This window comes from Aureobasidium pullulans, assembly GCF_000721785.1.
Source record: "Aureobasidium pullulans EXF-150 unplaced genomic scaffold scaffold_8, whole genome shotgun sequence".
Taxonomy (NCBI): Eukaryota; Fungi; Ascomycota; class Dothideomycetes; order Dothideales; family Saccotheciaceae; genus Aureobasidium; species Aureobasidium pullulans.
Genome location: NW_021941028.1, coordinates 1,126,768 through 1,146,210, shown reverse-complemented (window position 1 = coordinate 1,146,210; position 19,443 = coordinate 1,126,768). Strand labels below are relative to the sequence as shown.

General features: G+C 50.8%; 7 protein-coding genes across 7 annotated transcripts; 3 read left to right on the top strand and 4 right to left on the bottom strand.

Moving 5' to 3' along the window:
* Window positions 1-90: 90 nt before the first annotated feature.
* M438DRAFT_345347 (2-dehydropantoate 2-reductase) lies at window positions 91-1,506 on the bottom strand. Its single transcript, XM_029905431.1, has 6 exons — window positions 1,441-1,506; window positions 1,265-1,358; window positions 1,151-1,205; window positions 902-1,101; window positions 617-829; window positions 91-569 (listed from the first exon to the last, which is right to left on the bottom strand). Exons 1-6 carry the CDS (start codon window positions 1,497-1,499, stop codon window positions 198-200), a joined length of 993 nt encoding a protein of 330 aa, XP_029761351.1. The 5' UTR covers window positions 1,500-1,506; the 3' UTR covers window positions 91-197.
* A 442-nt stretch (window positions 1,507-1,948) lies between these two features.
* On the bottom strand, window positions 1,949-5,316 carry M438DRAFT_318338 (acetyl-CoA synthetase-like protein). The gene is made up of 2 exons (XM_029902787.1): window positions 4,952-5,316; window positions 1,949-4,901 (listed from the first exon to the last, which is right to left on the bottom strand). Exons 1-2 carry the CDS (start codon window positions 5,237-5,239, stop codon window positions 2,001-2,003), a joined length of 3,189 nt encoding a protein of 1,062 aa, XP_029761350.1. The 5' UTR covers window positions 5,240-5,316; the 3' UTR covers window positions 1,949-2,000.
* A 331-nt stretch (window positions 5,317-5,647) lies between these two features.
* Window positions 5,648-7,917, bottom strand: M438DRAFT_345343 (flavo protein). Its single transcript, XM_029905430.1, has one exon. The coding sequence runs from the start codon at window positions 7,629-7,631 to the stop codon at window positions 5,892-5,894; it is 1,740 nt and encodes a 579-aa protein (XP_029761349.1). The 5' UTR covers window positions 7,632-7,917; the 3' UTR covers window positions 5,648-5,891.
* Window positions 7,918-9,453: 1,536 nt separating this feature from the next.
* On the bottom strand, window positions 9,454-11,257 carry M438DRAFT_365125 (uncharacterized protein; the record flags this gene model as incomplete). Its single annotated transcript, XM_029907767.1, has 2 exons — window positions 9,454-10,776; window positions 10,828-11,257. 2 exons carry the CDS (start codon window positions 11,255-11,257, stop codon window positions 9,644-9,646), a joined length of 1,563 nt encoding a protein of 520 aa, XP_029761348.1. The 3' UTR covers window positions 9,454-9,643.
* A 2,353-nt stretch (window positions 11,258-13,610) lies between these two features.
* M438DRAFT_345340 (Ca/Cm-dependent protein kinase B) lies at window positions 13,611-15,155 on the top strand. The gene is made up of 2 exons (XM_029905429.1): window positions 13,611-14,428; window positions 14,484-15,155. The coding sequence occupies exons 1-2, from the start codon at window positions 13,848-13,850 to the stop codon at window positions 14,974-14,976; spliced, it is 1,074 nt and encodes a 357-aa protein (XP_029761347.1). The 5' UTR covers window positions 13,611-13,847; the 3' UTR covers window positions 14,977-15,155.
* A 280-nt stretch (window positions 15,156-15,435) lies between these two features.
* M438DRAFT_374346 (short chain dehydrogenase) lies at window positions 15,436-16,318 on the top strand (the record flags this gene model as incomplete). The annotated part of the gene is made up of 3 exons (XM_029908498.1): window positions 15,436-15,564; window positions 15,618-15,989; window positions 16,046-16,318. 3 exons carry the CDS (start codon window positions 15,436-15,438, stop codon window positions 16,316-16,318), a joined length of 774 nt encoding a protein of 257 aa, XP_029761346.1.
* Window positions 16,319-16,334: 16 nt separating this feature from the next.
* On the top strand, window positions 16,335-18,263 carry M438DRAFT_208650 (uncharacterized protein). Its single transcript, XM_029899392.1, has 3 exons — window positions 16,335-17,360; window positions 17,413-17,460; window positions 17,521-18,263. The coding sequence occupies exons 1-3, from the start codon at window positions 16,626-16,628 to the stop codon at window positions 18,160-18,162; spliced, it is 1,425 nt and encodes a 474-aa protein (XP_029761345.1). The 5' UTR covers window positions 16,335-16,625; the 3' UTR covers window positions 18,163-18,263.
* Window positions 18,264-19,443: the final 1,180 nt, after the last annotated feature.

Genomic DNA, 19,443 nt, shown 5'->3' with positions numbered 1-19,443 from the left:
GCAGTACGATAGGCAACCGACCTGCTTAGAAGTCGACATTACGTCATGCGACAAATTTCTTCGACCTAGACATCTGCTACGGTATGGTATGCTGATGTTTGGGAGTCGGATTCTATGTTGAAATGGTTATCGGAATGGTCCTGTATCAGGTGCTTGGCACGCAAGTCTTGGAAGCCGACACCCTCGCCCTATAAATCTCAACCCAGTCCGCCCAATGCCTGCTTGATTCTCATATCAACAGCAACGGTCAATGCATACACCGTCGCTAGCGTCGGTACATCCATCCCGTATTCTCTCGCTTTCCTCATCGGCGTCCCCAGAATTACATCGACCTCCAACCGCCTGCCTTCTCTTGCATCAACTTGCATGCTACTTTCTATTCCTGGCATTCCCTGTATCCTTTCCATCAGGATATCAACAAGTCCGTACTCGAGCGCAACTCCAGATCTACGTGCCACGCCTATCACTTCCCGCATCAAGCGTTTTGTGACGGAGACGCTTTCCTTTGACGAAGAAAGCCATTGTTGTGTATCCTGCATTGTCAGTGTCGTCAAAGGATTCCAAGCCACCTTTTATCGTCAGCAATATCTACCATGCTTGATCAAGAATGACTTACATTCCAAACGACCTTCTCCCACCTCTTCACTTGTATATCAGTGGAGATCGTATACGGCGTCCCACCAGCTCTCAACATAGCCGCAAAGCCCTCTAATCTTGCTTCCTCTACCTCAGCGTCGATTCTCGGATTTGGATACAGTCCGATATCTGTATGCTCAGATGCTGTATGTCGTATCACTCCCGGCGAATCTTGTGTCGCGCCCACCCATATCTGTTATCTATCAGCATCACTTCACATCTCCTCCTCAATCAGAGACAAAGAAAAGAGAAGGGTATAACTCACCACACAGCTCACAATGCTGCAATAAGGAAAAGCATTCCGAAACGGCTCTTCATTTCCCACCCCATTCTGCAAAATCACAAATGTGGTGTCCATGTTCGCTACTGATCTAAAGTCATTGGGGTCTAAGCCTGGTAAGATTGCTTTGTGGGCGCAGATGATGTAGTCGTAGGTTATTGCGATTTTGTGTGGGCAACTTAGGACTGCATATTTCATCAATAACGACTCCAGGAGGTCAGGGAACAAGCTTACCTCTGTCAAAATGTACGGTATGCGAGCCGTGGTTTAGTGTGTGTATTGTCATGCCCTGAGATGAGCGTCAACCAAAAGTGACCACTTCGGCAATTGGTTGATCGGGAAGCTTACATTCTTCTTCACGACTTCAAGATTTGACCTCGCAACCACACTCAACTCCACACTCGAATCCCGACTCAGAATGAATGCGTAGAAACCTCCTATACTACATCCGCATCGCACCCTCTTGTCAGCCCATTATCTCCACAACCATCTCCGCAGCTCGGGGGGGTGCTGATGATGCTTACGCGCCAAGTCCATACAGCAGAACTTTTGTCTTCCTCGGTTCCGTCATTGCGATTGCCATTTCTGCAGGGTGAGATTTGGTTGATTTGGGAAAGCAGCGAAATGTTTTGGCATGTCACTTTCATCTTTGTTGGACCCATCCAAAGGTGAGCACGTGTTTGCGGAAAGTGGGCCCAGTGCATTTTACGGAAAACATTCTTCTTCGGGTATAGTTTAGTTTGTCTATCCTTTCTGATTGTTCTCTTTCCTACAAGGCGGGACTCGATCTTTGGCACCTGGTATATTACGAAGCAGAAGTCAGTTCGCATCTTGGAAATTGACACTGGAGTGTCGCTGGCGGATTCTCATTTGTGGAAGAGGGCAAGATGCACCCCGTCTCGAGTCATTTGCTGAACCCTGAAATTTCACTGCACCCCGCACGTTCTCCCGCTTGACGGAAGACTTGCCGGCAACCCTTTTTTCTTCACAACGACAACAAGCTCAAATTCGGAAGGGGCACTCTTCAAAAAACACAGTTATCGTGAATTAAAATTCAGAGATCTAAATACATCTTGGAAAGACCTCACTTCGCCAAAGTGACACCCCACTCCTTCGCCCAAGCCTTCACAAACTTGGCCACCATGCCGGACTCGATCAAATCTGGAATCGTGGCCATGGTTCCGCTATCCTTACACGTCTGAACAGTCTCATAACGACCCGCACTCTTCATTGGCGCATCCTCGGCAACATTTCCATATCTCCCGGCAAAGAAGTCCGTCAACTTGACAGGCGGATTGGTCTCTGGATTTTGATCGCCTGCACGCAGTCGCTGAACCCATTCTTTAGGCGATACTTCATCAAAATCCAGGCCAGCTTTGTGGAGAGCGGGAAGTATGTCGCGGGTCCAGTGATACACTGTCGGGTTCTGTATGTTGTAGACGAGGGTGTTATCTTTCAAACGGGCTTCTGGGATTGGCTGGGCAATACCAGAGAGTTCTGCAACGACGGATGCTGCAAGGTCAACTGGCAGCCAAGAGAGCTCTTCGTTGTGCGTTGGGAGAGCCTCGATAGTGGTGGCTGTCTGGATCATCAAAGCGATGGCCTCAGTCGTGTTCCATTGTCCTCGCTCGCTGTCACCAGCGATCTGGCCGAGTCGCAAGACTCTAGCGTATATTCCGGTGCTCTCCATGGCGTTTTGAACAATGCGTTCAGTCACGAGCTTTGATCTGCCATAGCCTGTTCCTTGAGCATATTCAAGCTGCGGCACAGAACCTTCTTTGATGCTCTGATCAAGTGGCGTTCCTGCTGCTGATGAGACAGAAGAGCAGAAGAAGAACTTTGCAGGCTTGGGTGTCTTGGTTGACAGACATAGCTGGATCAGGTTATGCGCTCCCTTGATGTGCTGGTCTTCGAAACTCTTGACGCCGAGATTGAAGTTGACAGCCCAGGCACTGTGTATTACATGGGTGAGCTGAGACTGTAACTTCTCTAGAGTATCACTATCCAAGCCGAGATCGGTTTTGCTTAGATCACCCAGGATGGGTACAATCTTGGCTGTCTCGGACTCGGTGAGAGACAGACCGCGTGAGCTGAGCGCGTCGGAGATCCTCTGAAATGCCTGAGGGACGGAAGATGCTCGCACAATCGCCCATACAGCTGACACATTCTCTTGCCTGACGAGCTTTGTCAAAATGTGTATGCCGACTGTGCCAGTAGCTCCGGTGAGAAGAATGACGTTCTTGCCGTCTGTGGACGCCTCACTTGGTACATGCTCTTTGAAGTTAGAGTACTTTGTGATGAGCTGATCCATAACAGCAATTTCATCCTCTTGATCCTTGCTCTCGCCGGTCCTTAAAGAGTGGAGATGCAGAGCAAGCCCTCTGATGTTGGCCGTCTCATACAACACATTTCGGCTAAGAGATGCGTGGTTGCCTCCAAGATCAATCTGTTTCTTGATGCTTGACCACATTCTTGTCGACTGCAGACTGTCAATGCCAGCTTGGTAAAAGTCGGTGTCAAGCTCCAGTGCAACGCCTAGCTCTTCCTTGAACTCTTTCAGGAGCCACTTCTCAAGCTCAGGAACCTCGAGAGTCATATCACCGATTTGGCCGTTCTCAAAGTCGCTGTAGACCTGTTCAATCTCATCCTTGAATTGTTCGTAGATTTTGGCCCTGATGAAGGTACCCTTGTCGGTCTTTGGATATTCAGTGTCTGCTGCGACGAGCACGATGAGTTCCTTCGGTACACGAGAGAAGCTTTCCGCTCTAGCGTTGGCATCTTCGACTGCAGGCCAGACTGCCTGGAAGAATTCGTCATCAGACATATCCTTTGCATCGGAAGAGCGGAAGACGATAACACCGGGTACGCTTCGACCAATTCCAAACACTGCAGCCTCCTGAACCAGTCGGTCTTGACGAATACGACCCTCAAGTGGTAACGGCAAAACCTTCTCGCCATTCACAAGCGTCAAGCGATCATCAAGTCTGCTCAGGTACTTCCAAAGGTTAGATCTTGTCGGATGAGGTGCGAACAAATCTCGAGATCGGAAAGAGTTGGGAGGATCGTCAGAGTTGACTGCAACACGAGTCTTCAGGCTCTCTAGGGCAACACACTCGAACACACCAGGTGCTATCTCGTCCATTAGAACATGTTCCGATACAGGAGGATTGAGGCGGCAGTAGTTCCACTCCTTGTCTTCTGGCGACCTGAAGGAAGTCATGATGCGACCAATCTCAGTGCAGCCATAATTCTGCACCAGATTGACACCCTTGCTCACCAGCAGGTCTCCTACATCATCCGGACAGCCACTGCCAGCATACAATACAAGCTTCACTTTCGCTAGCTCTTTGATGCCTTCCTCAGTCTCGCATAGCAGCTTTAGCAGGTAAGGTACGCAGTTAAAAATCTCGGGCTTGAGGTGTTGCAATTGGGCTGTCAAGCCTTGTCGAGTATGCGGTATCGTGTAGTTGCAAAGGTAAAGCGGCTTCTTCGAGTAGATGGTCCTGAACATTTCATAGAATCCTTGACTGTGGAAGAGCGGAGATGCTAGGAAAGCACGCATGCCAAAGTTTTGCGTAAATGTCGCAAGACACTGGGCATGTCGAAGGTAGATTGGCTTCGGAAAACCTGTAGATCCTGAGGAGTGGATCACCACAGCAATCTTGTTGGTCTCTTTGGTAGGGTTGTATTGGCGTCGGAAAGTAGGTGCTTTGACACCGACATAATCTGTGCGCTGCAAAAGAGACAAACGAGTGAGAGGTCTTTCCGTCACCACGTCATCAACAATGGTCTTGAAGACGTCTGTGGAGATCAAGATGGAGCAATTCACCATGCTCATCAATCGAGCGTAAGCTGGAGCGGCCAGTCTGGTCGAGAGTAAGAGTGCTCCATAGCCTAGTCGTAGAAGTCCAAGGAGGGTAACAACCATGTCCAGTCCTGAAATACATAGCATGCCAACAATAGGCGACTCGTCTAGGTTTGAGTCCTATTAGCCATCAGTGGGCGTTTTCCAAAGTCAGGTCGCACTGGTATTACCGCAGGCTTTAGGCCCATCTCTTGCAGTCGAGCTGCCGCCGCATCTGCAAATCTGCTGATATCGCGAGCGGAATGCTCCTCGAAATCAGTAAGGCCAGTCACAGGTGCTCCAATCAGTGTGAAGTCTTCCGGCTCTGCAGCATGAGACCTGATCAAATCATCTATCGTGAATAGCGAGTCGTGGCTCTTTAGCCGCAACTTCCCGAAGGATGTCGGGTCAAACTTTGTCTTGGTTTGTATAGTAGTAGACATGTCGTCCGTTGTGTTTAGCGAGTGATCATTTGCCATGCCTGGAGAAGGAGATGGAGTACATATAGTTCATGATGAATTCTAGCAAGAGTGGAAGTCATGATGCTTTTCCGATGATGACGGCGGATAAATCAGGAAGATGTGGCGGAAACAGCGAAGTTGTTCGACGAACCAATCAAAGTTCTGCCATATCCGGCAGAGGCGGGGTTAAGCGGGGCTCTGTTTCTCCGCAATGTGTCAAAGCCAAGCGCTCAGCTTCTCATCACCCTGGTCGCAACAGATTACATCCAACTCGAGTCAAAAGCCGGGCAACCCTGGTCGAGTTTTGGATTTGATCCTCGATCCAGTCTACTCTATCCACCTGACACTGTCGCGAGAGCCAAGGCTACAGAATCATCGTTCTGCCCTTGTATGCTTAACGTGATGCTTCAATGTCCGTATGAGCGTTGGTGGAAATATTTAGTATGATCTAGTAATTCATGAAAAGAAAACGCTACGTGATGCAATTGATTCCCAAAAGTCCGAGATATTAGGTCCTAATGAACACCCAAATCCTGTTGTGGTATCCAAATGCTAAAGTTGAAAAGTCCTGAATGTCCTTTTTGTCCAAAGAGAACACCAATGCAAAACCAATTCGCCTAATGAGAAAATACAAGTCCGAAAAAACCAGTCACGAAAAGATGAAAAACGCTCAAAGCACTTTGGGCTTCATCCACTCGGAAGTGCCGACACCGAGGTTCAATCCGTTGCGTGCCCACCATTTTCTGACCTCCATGCCTTTTGGGCCTTCGACACCATCCTCCAAGGCTTCTTCGACATCGCAGGTCTTGTACTCTACTCTCAATCCACTCTGCTTCCACCATTCGAGTACGTTGACATGTCCCATCTTTGTGGCTCCAACAAGGACTTGGTTGTCAAAGATCATTTTAGAGCCCTTGACTGCATGCCAGACTTTCAACACTTCCACATGTCCATGCGTACTCGCCAGTTTGGCGACAGCATCCTCATGAGGGAAAGGAATACCCGAGTTGACCCACCAACGTACTACATCTGCATTACCAGATTGTGATGCATAGCAGATTGACTTGCCGGGCTTTAGGCGGATTGGTTTGGTGTCATCGTCAGGACTTGAGGCGTGATGATGGCGTTGAGAAATATTGCGCCACCACTCCAGGACGGCGATGTGGCCGGCTGAACTGGCTTGCTCGAGGGCGGCTTCGGTGAAGACAAGAGTGAGACCGGATTTCTGCCACCAGCCCAGGACATCAATGAAACCTTGTCGAGATGCGCCATCCAAAGTCTCAGCTGTATATTTCTTGTTCAAGAACCAGGCGGAAGTGTTCCAGTAATCCAGAACTTCGACACGACCAAAGACAGAGGAAGCCTTGTCCGGGAGGAAAGTGCCATCGAAGGTGGCCCAGAAGAGATCTTTGTGACTTGACTCGAGATAAGAGAGGACAGAGGTCATACTAAAACGCATGATGAGCTTGATGCAAAGTCGTGATAGCCATCGTGGGACAGAATTATCAGCGATAAACTTCTTGATACTAGACAGGTTGCCAGTAAGCAGCGTCCATTCCAGTTGCTCCATATATGTTGTCGGACCTCTAGGACTGGCATGTTGTTGCCATTCTGCAGGTGGCTCGAGATTTGTATAAATGTGTAGTGTTTTGGCGAGCTCCCAGTCACTAGTGGCGTCAATGATCATGGACCACAACTCGGGCGGCAAGACAGTACGTGACTTCTTGGAGCTTGTCTTGAAAGTTGATGAGGCGTTCGGTGTCACATGAACACCATGTCCAATGTTTATCAGATCGACTTGGTTCCGAGCTGTGTCGACGACTTCATCCAGAGCATCCCAGCATGTCACTTTCTTCTTGTCGTTCTCAAAGGTCCATAGCAAGGGCTGCAAGACTTGTATCCAGTTCCACTTCCTCTTTATCTTGGTGAGCTGCTTTTTCGTCATGGGGTTCTCCCACATCAGACTCGACATGCCGGGTACCATGACGATCTTCTTGGAAACGTTCCAGCTTCGCAAGATCTCGAGTACGAGGTTGTCCGTGTCTCCATGCAACATCTTGGCCAAGTTGTTGGCATCGATGGGCGCCAGAACCAGCAGGTCAGCCCATTGACACAAGTCGAACGCCTCTTTCTCAATTTCGACGACGTCGCCGCTCGATCTCAGTTGGGTGCGCGACACGTTCGGTACGGCAAGACAGTTGCTGGACGCAGCGATGAGGTCGGCTCCATGGGCTCCAGGATCCAGGACGGCTCTGACAGAGCACTCGGGCAATGATACGAGTTGAGGTAATAGTTTGTTGATGATTGGTGCGTCGGTACATCCAGTCGACGCCACGACAACATTCAGCGGGCGAGGTGTCATGCCCGCCGCCGTCTGTATCTCGGGCACTGTGATGGCGCTTCGTGCCATCTTGATTCGAGTAGTAGGAAAGTCGAGGTTTCGAGAAAATACATGCGTCTCTCTAAAAGGGCAGAGGCGCATACAGTCGGCCTTTTCTTTATTATTCCTTCCGTGACGTAGGGAACGTCAATTGTCACGAGCTTCTCGCAGAACGGTGTCGTCGTTTTAGTCAAGTACTCGCTTGGCTGCTTGATCAGGTTATTCGCATGCTGCTTGTGCTCCCTTGTGCTCGAATCGTCCAGCGACTAAGTGCATGTACTTGTACGGAGATCTGAAGAAGAAAAATTAGGCTCGTTGCTTCGTCGCGGTAGCCGCTTGAGGCTCTTCATGACCGCCATTTCGACGACCAATCGTGAGCCAAGACCCCGACTGTCTCCGATCTTGCCCGATCTGATTGGTCCCTGCTTTTTCCCCACAACGACATCGTGATTTGCTTCATACTGCACAACGACCATATCGACTGTCGCAACGTGAACATCAGGCACATGATTATCCAGAAGCGGATTGGGAACTTGTCTAGCGTCTGCATGAACGCCGTGATGATGAATGCGGACTGAGCGGTAGCAATGCCCATTTAGCAGACCTTGGCTTGTACGAGAAGTCAGTAAGAAAACATTACCCACCTGTTGCTCACTCGGCTGCTGTCATTGTTGCGAGCCCTCCGAACATTAAAAGCCACACGCTTCATGGGTCGGGGAATATATCGGGTCTTCGATTTCACACAAATTACTTTGCCAGGAGAGAGATCTTTAGGGTGTGTTTTCACTTGAGACCGTTGCGTTCTCACGCTGATGGATGGGTTGCATGTCTTCATCCCCGCTTGGATCCAAGATGGGGCTACAACTCATCAGTGAACCCGTCTGCGTGTATACTCTGATACACATCCGGCTTCGTAGATAACCTCCCATTGCGCTTGATCACAATTTCGATCTGGCAATGCCCTGCTGCTCACTGTTTTGGCATCAAGAAGTTTGCCTCTTGTAACAAGGTTGCCACACACGCGCAACTCCCTGATCTGAATTGCTTGACAATTGAGTCTGAGAGAAAGCCATATAGCAGTGCAAAAAGGAAGCTGCCCCCAACCCTGGATCGAACCCCCAGCCTCAATCCTCTACCACAACAACACCTTCCACGCACTCCCCCAAAAGCAGACACGCACCTCACACATTCACTGCGCAGTGCATCTCACGCATGACCAAAAGCATGACCAAAAGCAATACAGCAAAAAGAGAACCCTGTCGCCTTTAATTTCAGTCTACTTAGCAGGGATGCCATGCTAGCTCGATCCGGATGGTTTGCCTCAGACGGCAGACCGTTCTGGCACCTAACATCTTTTGCGGTTTAATTGGCGCTCTACTCGTTGCGCCAAACTCCCTTTCTTTTCTGGTTGGAGTGATGGGGCAGGAATGAGATATATAGGCTTGGTGAAAGGCATGGTGGGGCTTGGCGTGTTTTTTGTCCCAAATCATGATTTTCTCTCCTTCACTGGTGTTGGTGTTGTGGACTTCTTCGAAAGAGGTAGAGGTATGATGGTTCTCGATATATATTGCGAGTAGAGGGCATTTTGTTCTCTCGAAGCATGGGCCCAGCAATACTAAGCACATCCATCACTGCAGTCTCATGATGTCCAATCTCCTCTTGTTGGTCCAGGCATTAAACATCAAGACTACAAATAGGTTGGTTCTCCGAGGATTTGAGATTGGCATTTCGTTCAGCCGAGAGCAACGAGCATACTGATCAAACAATCACAGAGGACACAGGTTGAGAAACAAAGACTTTTTCATTCGTTGGTGAAGTAGGGGGTATCAATACATAAAGTCATTCCATCTATCTGGTGCAAAGTGTTGTTGAGTTAAATCGTGATAAGTCATGCTGAGCGTGTCGTAAAAAAGAGAAGGAAAAGGTCGTAGAAGATGCGTCGTAAGATGTGTTTTTGAGTCGTGTGTGCTTGCCACCATCGAGCCGAACAGTGAGGACAAACTGACAAGAGAAGAGAAGGAGGGTAGAAACAGACAACAGACTCAATCAGTGCCCATGCCAGCATCATCTTGATGCAGTGCAAGAAGCATCTTGGCAGCATTGACCTCTCTAGCCCTGAAGCGGCCAACACCAGGCACATCGATCTTTCTCTTCTTGCTTATTCTAGTGCTGCTGTCAACTACCACTTCGCCCTCACTGTCTTCATCCTCCTTCTCGCTTGACGATGCAACATACTCGGGGTCTTCGCCATCAGAACCAGAGTCGGTGGCAGGAGATGCGGTGACAGAAGCAATCGGCGAAGACGACGAGGGCATGGAATTGGAAGAGCGACGACGCTTGCGGATACCAGCAGACTGGGTGGGAACAGTGTGGCCAGAAGCAGAAGTGGGAGTGACGAGAAGGTTTTGCATGTCTCTTGGAAGCTTTGCGGTGCCAACGTAGCCGACACAAGGAGTAGGAGTGCCGTTGTCGCTGTTGGGAGGATTGTTGACTGTGGCCCAGCGGACTGTGGGAGAGATGCGGGTCTTAGGAGATACCGAGGGCGAGTCAGGGATGGTGCGGCGTGGACGGATCGTGTCGGTGACGATGGCGGCGTTCTCGTCGTCGCTGTGGAAGGGACTGCCGAGGTGGACGGTATCGATGCGAGGGCGTGTAGGGCGAGCACGGAGACGCTTAGGCTCAGGAAGTGGCATGGGTGCTGAACGAGGGATGGGAAGCGCTGAGCCAGAGAGCAAGTGGCTGGAGATAGGAATGCAGCGGTTGGTGTCATCACCAGCACGCCAGCCCTCTGCCTCACGAGCACAAATACGGACGACTTCTGGATCGATGGTGAATCTTGCGTATGAGGGATGGTTCGGAGGGAAACAGTCTCTGATGAAGCTGGGCCCGAAGATGGGAGTGAGAGCCCAGCGGAGGTTCCAGCAGAAGGTAGCGCAGACGGCACGAGCACATCCGTATGGCATCCAGTAACCCTGAGCTGCGATGGCACCGCCAGTGATGCTGAAGGATAACTCGCGAAGGCCATTGTTGAGGCTGAGCACTTTGTTGGGTTGAGTCTTGGGATAGTTGCATGCTTTGAAGAAAGGAGTGATGCGCACAAGGCCGATCTGATAGTCCCACATGACGGTGTAAGTTTTGTTCGGCTCGTCGGGCAGACTGAAAGTGTACTGAAAGACTGGAACGAGTCAGTATGGATAGTGCAGCTTCCTAGGCAGGTGAGACTCACGCTCAAAGGCCTCACGACCGGTCTTGTCCGAGAAAGCCTTCTTCTCGCTGTTATAGGGGATGTGACGGACGAAATCACGGATCAGACCTTGATCCCCGCCATTAGGGAAGATGCGAAAGCGGTGGTGCTGCTCTGCCAGCTCTTGTCGTTCTCTCTTGCTGAGCATGGCACACCTATCGCTGACCTCGAACGGGGCGTAGTTGACCTCGCCTCGAGCTGGGTTGCGATTGAACACGGGAGCATCCTTGGCGATCTTCTGGCGAAGGCCTGTTGCGGCTCCACCGGATCGGGCGATTTGTGGTGGAGGACTGGACGTGATAGAAGATGCTTGACTGGTCGGTGCGGGGGTGAGAGGCGGGCTCAAGGACGAGAATGGGGGCAAGATGCCTGGAGATGGTGGAGCGTTGAGGAGAGATGATATCTTGATCATGTTGTGCCTGCCTTCTGATCCCATGGCTGAGTCGAGCTGTGTAGAGTTGAATGATGTTGGACTCAGTGTGTACGGATGTTGAGCTGAGTTCAAGTAGCTCAATTGTGTGTTCAGACGAGGAGGCGATGGGCGGTGAGTATATGCGAGTGCTCGACGCCTTATCAAGTCTAAAGGATGCTTGCAGTATGTATCAAAGACAGGCTCCGGTGGCCATGATGAACAAGCAACGTCCATCGTTACTGCCGATGCCTCTTTCTTCCAGTCTTTTCTTTGCCAGCCCCTGCTACCGTTCTTTGTAGATTGCCGATGGTCGACTTGCTCTGCACTGATCTTTTGCTGGTCTTCACTTTTTGGCTGTTACTATAAGAGAAGGGTTTCATTCATGTCGGTCTGCACCTCGTATGCCGGACTCCGGTTGATTGCGTTCAAGTGGGATGTATGTCTCAGTGACTTCGCATGACCGGGCAACGCTGCTTTCTCTTTTCTGCTTTGGGGGACCTCCGTTTGCACACCGAATTTTGCCTGAAAGGGTGCTGTCTAAGATGGTCAACGGAAGATCAAAGCGCCGCCGAGGTTTTGTGGTTGGTCGCCAAGCTGCTTCTCCAAAGTCGTGTAATGGAAACCGACTGCTTAGAGATTGCCAGATGTTCGAGGCGGGATACAGGTGTGTAAGTCGTCGTCGCAGAACTTGTGAAGAGACAACTGCGTCCAAAGACATCCACCCAGCGGGATCATACTCCTGATATACTTTGCATGCACCAAATATTACCTATACGATTTTATGCCGTTCCTGCGGCAAGACTTCAGGTTTGACTGCAAGCTGCCATGACGCCTATGGGTCTTGCATATGCAGACTGCCGATAAAACGCTCTTGGACACACGCCACACCCCTTCCCCTTCAAGCTTGCCATATTCTGCGGCAACGGTAACAAATCAGCACTCGCCTGTAAGAGGAGTGTGATCTTCCTCGAGGGAGAGAAAATCAATTGCAATCTCGTAGGCTGGGGGATCAAGCGGTCAGAAATAACTGGGGTGAGGTGATCAAACTTGGGTGGAAGATCTCAATCGTAGGCATCCCAAGGCGATTGCGTTTCGGCGTAGATCATGATGTATGGACGAGCCTGTTCCTGCGCCCTGACATGTTGTGTAGCAATCAACCAACGATCTCGAACAGCCAAACCCACCACGACACGGAGGAGCAGCAGGGATGTTCGGCACACAAGCACAATGTCATATATGTCTGTTGATGCCGGCTCTGGGGCTCTAGGCATTACAAGAAGGAGACAGGTCTTGACATGGGGGGATACTTTCGTACGACCAAGCACATTTTCTGTTCTATCTTGCCCAGAACAAAACCCGGGTCAATTTTGTTGAATGCCGGACGAACCGGGGAGTTTTGAGGGTTACGGTTGAACATCGTGTAGGACGTTTCAGGGTTGCTTGAGGCTGTACGACAAGCCTGTCAAGAGTCAAGAGTCAAGAGAAGCCCCTCTCCGCGTGTAGTTCATGCGTCGGATTCGGGCTGTATAACAGTGGCACAAGAGCTGCATTGTGCAGTGCGCTAACCTGGAACAGCCGCTCTTCGATGAGGAATACTCGATTGAGCAGCCTCTTGGGAGGCGGACGACGGGTATGTTTCTTGCATAGAGCCATCCTCCGTACTATTACGAGCCAGTGTTGAACTTCGTTGATGCTGTATATCGACCTCAGCGCTACTCGGACTACGGGTGTTCTTCCGGTTCGTGAATCTCGATCCCGTTCTGGGGGTTCTCAGACACATTTGCAGCAGGTTTTGACGAGGAAGCCGCCCAACCATTCTCTGTGTATCACTACGCATTGAGGCCAGACAAAAACCTGCGTTTGGTCGAAATCTCTTCGAGTCTCGTCGAGTTGAAATTTGAACCTGTCAGTTTCCCCCTTTGCGGCTTACTGACCAGTGTCCATCAGGCCATAGCAAGTGGACGCCGACAAGTCGTCCCTGCCGTCCCTTGTCGCCCGGGCTCCCGCGCGTGACGGGTGCAGTGTAACGCGACTATTGACCCCTGCGGTTGCTTCAACTTCAACCTGGCTTGGTTGTTTTGACGTGCAGATTGCAGTCGGACGACGGCGTGCAGTGATATGAGCTGCATAGTGACAGGAAGACGATTGCGTCTTTGCAAAGAGATCTGTCCGAGATCTTGCGGTGGAGGAAACTCGGGACTTGGAAGGAGCGGTACTCCCTCGCTCGTAGAAAAGACCCCGCACGTTCGGAAGAGCCAAGCAAAGCGGGATGCGCATCAAGGAACAAGCGTTTCCACCTTTCCGCGACATGTCAATCGTGTCAATCTTTCCAACTTTCCCAAAGCACTCGTCCAGCTTATCGCATCTCGCTCGTTTCTTTTTCTCGATAGCCAGTTCGAAGGAAGAATCCAGATCCATTTTCCCATCGACACCAACTTTTCCTCCTCGATCGATTCGTGTATACCTCTCTAGGTGAAACGCGGCGGCTTGCGACACCTTCTCTCCTGATCACGAAGCCCACTCCGCTGCTCCTTCTCACAAAGCGTCTCAGCTACGTGCTTCACTCGGCGCTCAACGCACATCATCAACCATGTCACAGGCTCAGATCCAACCGTGTAGGTACAAGACTGGCAAGACTCTCGGCGCTGGATCATACAGTGTCGTCAAGGAGTGTGTGCACATCGACACTGGTCGCTACTATGCCGCCAAGGTCATCAACAAGCGCCTGATGGCCGGCCGTGAGCACATGGTGCGCAACGAGATCGCCGTCTTGAAGCGCGTGTCAATGGGCCATCAGAACATCCTGACTCTGGTCGACTATTTCGAGACCATGAACAACCTCTACCTGGTCACCGACTTGGCCCTCGGCGGAGAGCTGTTCGACCGTATCTGTCGCAAGGGTTCCTACTACGAGAGTGATGCCGCCGATCTCATCCGTGCCACCCTTTCTGCCGTCGCATACCTCCACGACCACGGCATCGTACATCGCGACCTCAAGCCCGAAAACTTGCTGTTCCGCACCCCCGAAGACAATGCCGACTTGATGATTGCCGACTTTGGTCTGTCCCGTATTATGGACGAGGAACAATTCCACGTCTTGACAACAACATGCGGCACTCCCGGATACATGGCGCCCGAGATCTTCAACAAGAGCGGTCACGGCAAGCCTGTGTAAGTGATTTCTCTTCTTCTGCCTTGTCCCATGCACCTGCTAACAATTCTCCAGCGACGTCTGGGCCATCGGTGTCATTACCTACTTCCTCCTCTGCGGTTACACCCCCTTCGACCGCGACAGCAACCTCGAAGAGATGCAGGCCATCCTCGTCGCTGATTACTCCTTCACTCCCCTCGAATACTGGCGCGGTGTGTCGCTATCCGCCAGAGCCTTCATCAAGCGCTGCTTGACCATCGACCCAACAAAACGCATGACGTCGCACGAGGCCTTGAGCCATGAATGGATCGCTGGTCCCGCACAAGGAAGAGGCAACGAGGATCTGTTGCCCACAGTCAAGAAGAATTTCAACGCCAGAAGAACACTACACAAGGCTATCGACACCGTTCGCGCCATCAACCAACTCCGAGCTGGAGGTGGCATGGGTATCATGGATGGTGCTCAGTCTCAGCGTCCTGAACGTGTCGATACTGCCGCGCCCAGAGACAAGGACGGCGACGTCAACATGGACTCAAAGGCAAATGGTCAAACTGCCACTGCCGCCTGATGATATGATTTGCTTCTTTGTGCATCGAGCATCGAGCATCACTCTTTTTTTCTGGCTCATAGCGATTCCTCTGCTTCCATTCGGGACTAGCAGACCGTGGATATTTATCTGTATACCCCTCCACATCTGCAGACAGCATGCGACTTTTCTTCTATCATTTATATCATACGGCCAGTTATTGCAATCAAAATACATCTTATCTTTGTATCACGGCCGAGTTTTATCTGGACCGAATCCATTTTTCTTGGCGTACTGTAAGACTGTCTGACACGTCCCGCCCCTTGTTTCATATACCACTCTATCGGTACTATATGCAATCAACGCATACTCCAGTGGGAGGCCTATATCAAGGACCCCTACCCCACTTGAGTTGTTGATCATATGTACCCTTCTCTCAGCCGTCTGCTCCTCTCTCCATTCAGTCTCATAGATATTTTTTACCCACTACCGCGGAAAACAATGGCTGAACAAAGGACTTGTCTGATCATTGGTGCCACGACTGGCATCGGCAAAGAAACTGCTGAGCGTCTTGCGAAGAAGGGTTGGAACGTCATTGTCACTGGTAGAAACGAGAAGAAGGGCAATGAGGTTGGTATCAAGTCTTGTTCACAAGTATAATTTTCACTAACCGATACTCCCAGGTCGTGGCCACTATTTCTCAAGCCGGCGGTAGCGCTTCCTTCCACGCAGTAGACGTCACATCCCACCAGTCCGTCATCGCTCTCCATGCCTACGTCGCCGAAACCCATGCTCGTCTCGATGCCGTTGTGAATAACGCTGGCATGTCGAGCACTTTCCAGGCTTTCCACGATACCCCAACCGAAGACATGGATCTCATGTACAACATCAACCAAAGAGGAACCTTCTGGTGCATGCAGGAGCAAATCAAGATTATGCTCAAGCAACAGAAACTCGGTGACGCTGGCAAGAAAGGCACGATTGTTAACATGGCAAGCATGTCGGGTCTCATCGGTGTGCCATATGCTGCTCCCTACTCTTCGACCAAACATGCTGTTCGTAAACCCTCATCTTACCATGAAATCGTCCCAGCTGCTGACAACTCAACCAGATCATCGGCCTCACCAAATCAACAGCCTTGGAGTACGCACATGAAGGCATTCACATCTCCGCCGTCGCTCCCGGTGTCATCGACTCGGGAATGCCGGTACTGGAAGAGAGTTACAACGGTGGCGCATACACGAGAGAACAAGCTGCTGCTATGCATCCCCTGAACAGACTTGGCACTTGTGCAGACGTCGCCAAAGCTGTTGATTTCTTGTTGGAGAATGACTTCATCACTGGTGGGGTGATTAGTGTTGATGGAGGTATCACTGCAAGGTAGAGACTGCAGGCTAGAGTTGATGTAGGAGCATAACGCACCGAGCCCAGCGAGAGGAAAGCGAAGGTGGCAGCAGCAGCAATGAGTAATACAAGTCAGGTACCGATTTTGCTACTCACTTTCGGCTCCTGATTGTCACCGGCTTCAAGTGTTGGAGTTAAGCATTTCAGCAAATCTATCCCCCAATTTAGCTTCCATTGGATATCAACATCGAATCCAGGCCTCCTTAGATCAACATGTCAGCAACACAACCTATTCATTCAGGTTTCGAAGCTTCTGCTGTCATGTGATGTGAACGAGGCAACTAGGAATGTCAGGTGTTACAAATGGGGGCGGCATGGCTCGATCGGGAACAAGGCCCTTCCACAAAGGGAAGAAGCAAACAGAACAAAGCTCAGACTCTCTATGCATAGTCACTGCAACACATCCAACCGATCCAGACCTTCCAGCCTCTCCAAACTCCTCAGCACGCAACCTTTACGCTGTCCAATTCCTCCATACGGTTATCGCCGGTATGGCTGAGCAGGCGCATATCGTTGCTAGGATCGCGGCGCTTGACCAAGGAAGTTTCAAGGATGTAACCAAGCAAGCGTTCCAGCTTATTGCTAGCTGTTACGAAAAGGATGAGTTTGTCGAATGCATCGAAGGCGCACAACACATCCTGGATACCTACCCCCTCAACACTCAAATGCGACTGAAGGTCTACATCTATATGGCGATGTCAACCAAAGAGCCAGCAAGGCGCGGACGACTTCGCGATCTGGCCGAGATTGCTTATGCAGCTATCATTACAGATTTACCTGCTGGAAAGTCCCCCGGCAACAATTTGATCAATGCCCGCAAAGAGCTAGACGCACTTACAGCCGGCCTCCTCAGAGACGAGTCGTCCAGCGGCAAGCCCGATGATACTGCAACCTCGGACTTGATCATCTTCGAAGATCTTCCTCCCCGCGGAACAGAGGCAGAGACTTCGGGCACGAAAGGCGGCCAAATCTTCATCACCCCCGGTGTTCTCCCTCACCGTAGCATCGGAGCTATGCATGGAGTATGTCTGATGAGTTGTATGGCATGGTGGAATGATGGCTGATACTGTCTAGATTCTGGACAAGTATGAACCTCGACAAGAAAAACCCCAAGAGAAGAAGGTCTGCCACATATTCTCTCTAATTCATCACTGCATTCACTAACCACTGTCTGTAATCCAGGGCTTGTTCTCGGCCATGAGAAACCCGATGGCAAGGAAGAAAACCGCGAGCGCTCGATTCGTTGAGCCAGACCCCGACGAGAACGACCAAGAGTCTCCAAGACCCCGTGTTCGTTTCAATGCCTCCGACGCGCTACCGGGCACGCAGCTCCAGCCGCCCAACCAGCCCCCGCCTAGCATTCGGCCACCACCTACGACCCAGGGCAGGTTCGACTCGCTCCTTGGAAAGGCTGGATTTGCAAGAGGCACAGTCTCCTCCAAGCTCAAGGCAGCTGAGAGCCTCGAAGTTAGCAAGAGGTCTGCGAGATCCCTGTCCAGAATGACAGGCGCGAACCAGTCGACTGTCAGCCTTGCAGCCTCCACTTCCGCGAGAGGTAACGCTACCAAACCATCTGGTCAAATGGCTACCAGTAGGTCCCACCCAGCCCTCCCCACTGGGGATGGCTCGCTTGCAAGAAGACCCTCTCACAAGCACAACGAATCATCCGGCACAATTGGACGTGGTCATGCGAGACATAACTCGGAAATTTCCAAGGGCTCTAGTAATGACCACAAGCAAGACTCTTCTGGCGTAAACACTGGAACTATCCGCCGCAAGTACGTAGCCGACTTGACCATGGAAGCATGTCTGAGTGTACGATGAAGCTGACTATGTGCCCAGTGCCAGCATGAGAAGGAAGCAGGAGAAGCAGGACGAGGAGAAATCAAAGACACTCAGATTCAGATAAATGCCGACTGTAACATCTCGCCAAAGGCCGAAACTCACTTGCAACCCACCGATTCCTGCCTCGAACACACCGACCAGTACTAAGATGTGCGGAGAAGCCAGCGTGAGACTCAGAAAATGGTCCGATGCTACACGCAAGGTTTCAGAAAAGCTCTCCACTCATTGTCTCGACGAAGCCTACGGACCAGCATCAAGGGATGCTTTCTGGCGAGCCCAAGAGACCCAGTCTCAGACATCTCACTGGTAACAACGTCTGATGTGGTGAGCGTGGGCAACGAGAACAGTGCTTAGAGAAGAGCACAAGAGCAGGCAATGCCGGACGCGAGGCTAGTTGGGTCGATGTGCGACGAAAGTACAAGATCTGGGAGGGTTCTGAGCACCACAGCGCCTTACTTGAATCTGAAATAGAAGGCGTTCATAGCTCTAATTACAACCATTCAAAACCTCTCATGTCGTTCATCCGCCCTTCTGCAATGCGTTTGTGATCAGTAATGTCTTCATGGTGTGGTACGGTTTTTCGCTGACTTTGGCGCTCATATTAGTCGTGTCGTTCGAAGGGGAATTGTGTTGGGACGATTAAAGACTTGTCTTGACAGTTTCATATCTAGACCCTCGCATATAAGAATCATAGTCCTGGTCTGGTGGTAAGGCTGAGTATTGTCTCTTCAATCGAGTCTTGGTTATCCATCCGAGCTACGAGTTGTCCACTGTAGCCGCCAGAGTCTGAGCGGTTGGCGCTCAACCGAGGTGTGTAGTAACCACTTATGATAAATGGCGGGTGATATTGATCTTTGGTTATCGATGTAAATCATTCTGTAAAGAGTGATCCGACGCAGATTGCATGCCATAACCCAATCTGAGGCGGAACCGAGGAGTTTTCGAGAAGGTGTCTTGCGCCTGCGAGAGATTCGTCTATCGCCTGGGTTTCGTAACAGTCGGCGATTAGTTTAAAGGCCTTCCGGAGGACGTCCAAGACGTTACAACTCATAGCAGAGTTGCCCTCACGGGATCAGATAGAATGCGGAGATGTTTGAGAGAGATTGATAGTATCTATGCTCCACCTTCGAAGTTCGAGCTTCACACGTTACATTGCGGAAGTATGAGTGTGATTATCTAATATTTGTTCTCGGCAAAGTCAATCAAGTCACCTTGTACCTATGCTTTCAGACAGACCTGAATATCGATATCATGAGTGCG

Excerpts from the sequence above, each read along its gene's own strand:
- M438DRAFT_345347 (XM_029905431.1), bottom strand. The coding sequence starts at position 1,499 with ATGGCAATCGCAATGACGGAACCGAGGAAGACAAAAGTTCTGCTGTAT. Across the intron at positions 1,359-1,440 it reads CTGCTGTATGGACTTGGCGC|TATAGGAGGTTTCTACGCAT; the intron begins GTAAGCATCATC and ends ATGCGGATGTAG. Across the intron at positions 570-616 it reads GGGAGAAGGTCGTTTGGAAT|GTGGCTTGGAATCCTTTGAC; the intron begins GTAAGTCATTCT and ends TGACGATAAAAG.
- M438DRAFT_318338 (XM_029902787.1), bottom strand. The coding sequence starts at position 5,239 with ATGGCAAATGATCACTCGCTAAACACAACGGACGACATGTCTACTACT. Across the intron at positions 4,902-4,951 it reads AGATGGGCCTAAAGCCTGCG|GACTCAAACCTAGACGAGTC; the intron begins GTAATACCAGTG and ends GATGGCTAATAG.
- M438DRAFT_345343 (XM_029905430.1), bottom strand. The coding sequence starts at position 7,631 with ATGGCACGAAGCGCCATCACAGTGCCCGAGATACAGACGGCGGCGGGC.
- M438DRAFT_345340 (XM_029905429.1), top strand. The coding sequence starts at position 13,848 with ATGTCACAGGCTCAGATCCAACCGTGTAGGTACAAGACTGGCAAGACT. Across the intron at positions 14,429-14,483 it reads AGCGGTCACGGCAAGCCTGT|CGACGTCTGGGCCATCGGTG; the intron begins GTAAGTGATTTC and ends ACAATTCTCCAG.
- M438DRAFT_208650 (XM_029899392.1), top strand. The coding sequence starts at position 16,626 with ATGTCAGGTGTTACAAATGGGGGCGGCATGGCTCGATCGGGAACAAGG. Across the intron at positions 17,361-17,412 it reads GCATCGGAGCTATGCATGGA|ATTCTGGACAAGTATGAACC; the intron begins GTATGTCTGATG and ends GATACTGTCTAG. Across the intron at positions 17,461-17,520 it reads AAAAACCCCAAGAGAAGAAG|GGCTTGTTCTCGGCCATGAG; the intron begins GTCTGCCACATA and ends TCTGTAATCCAG.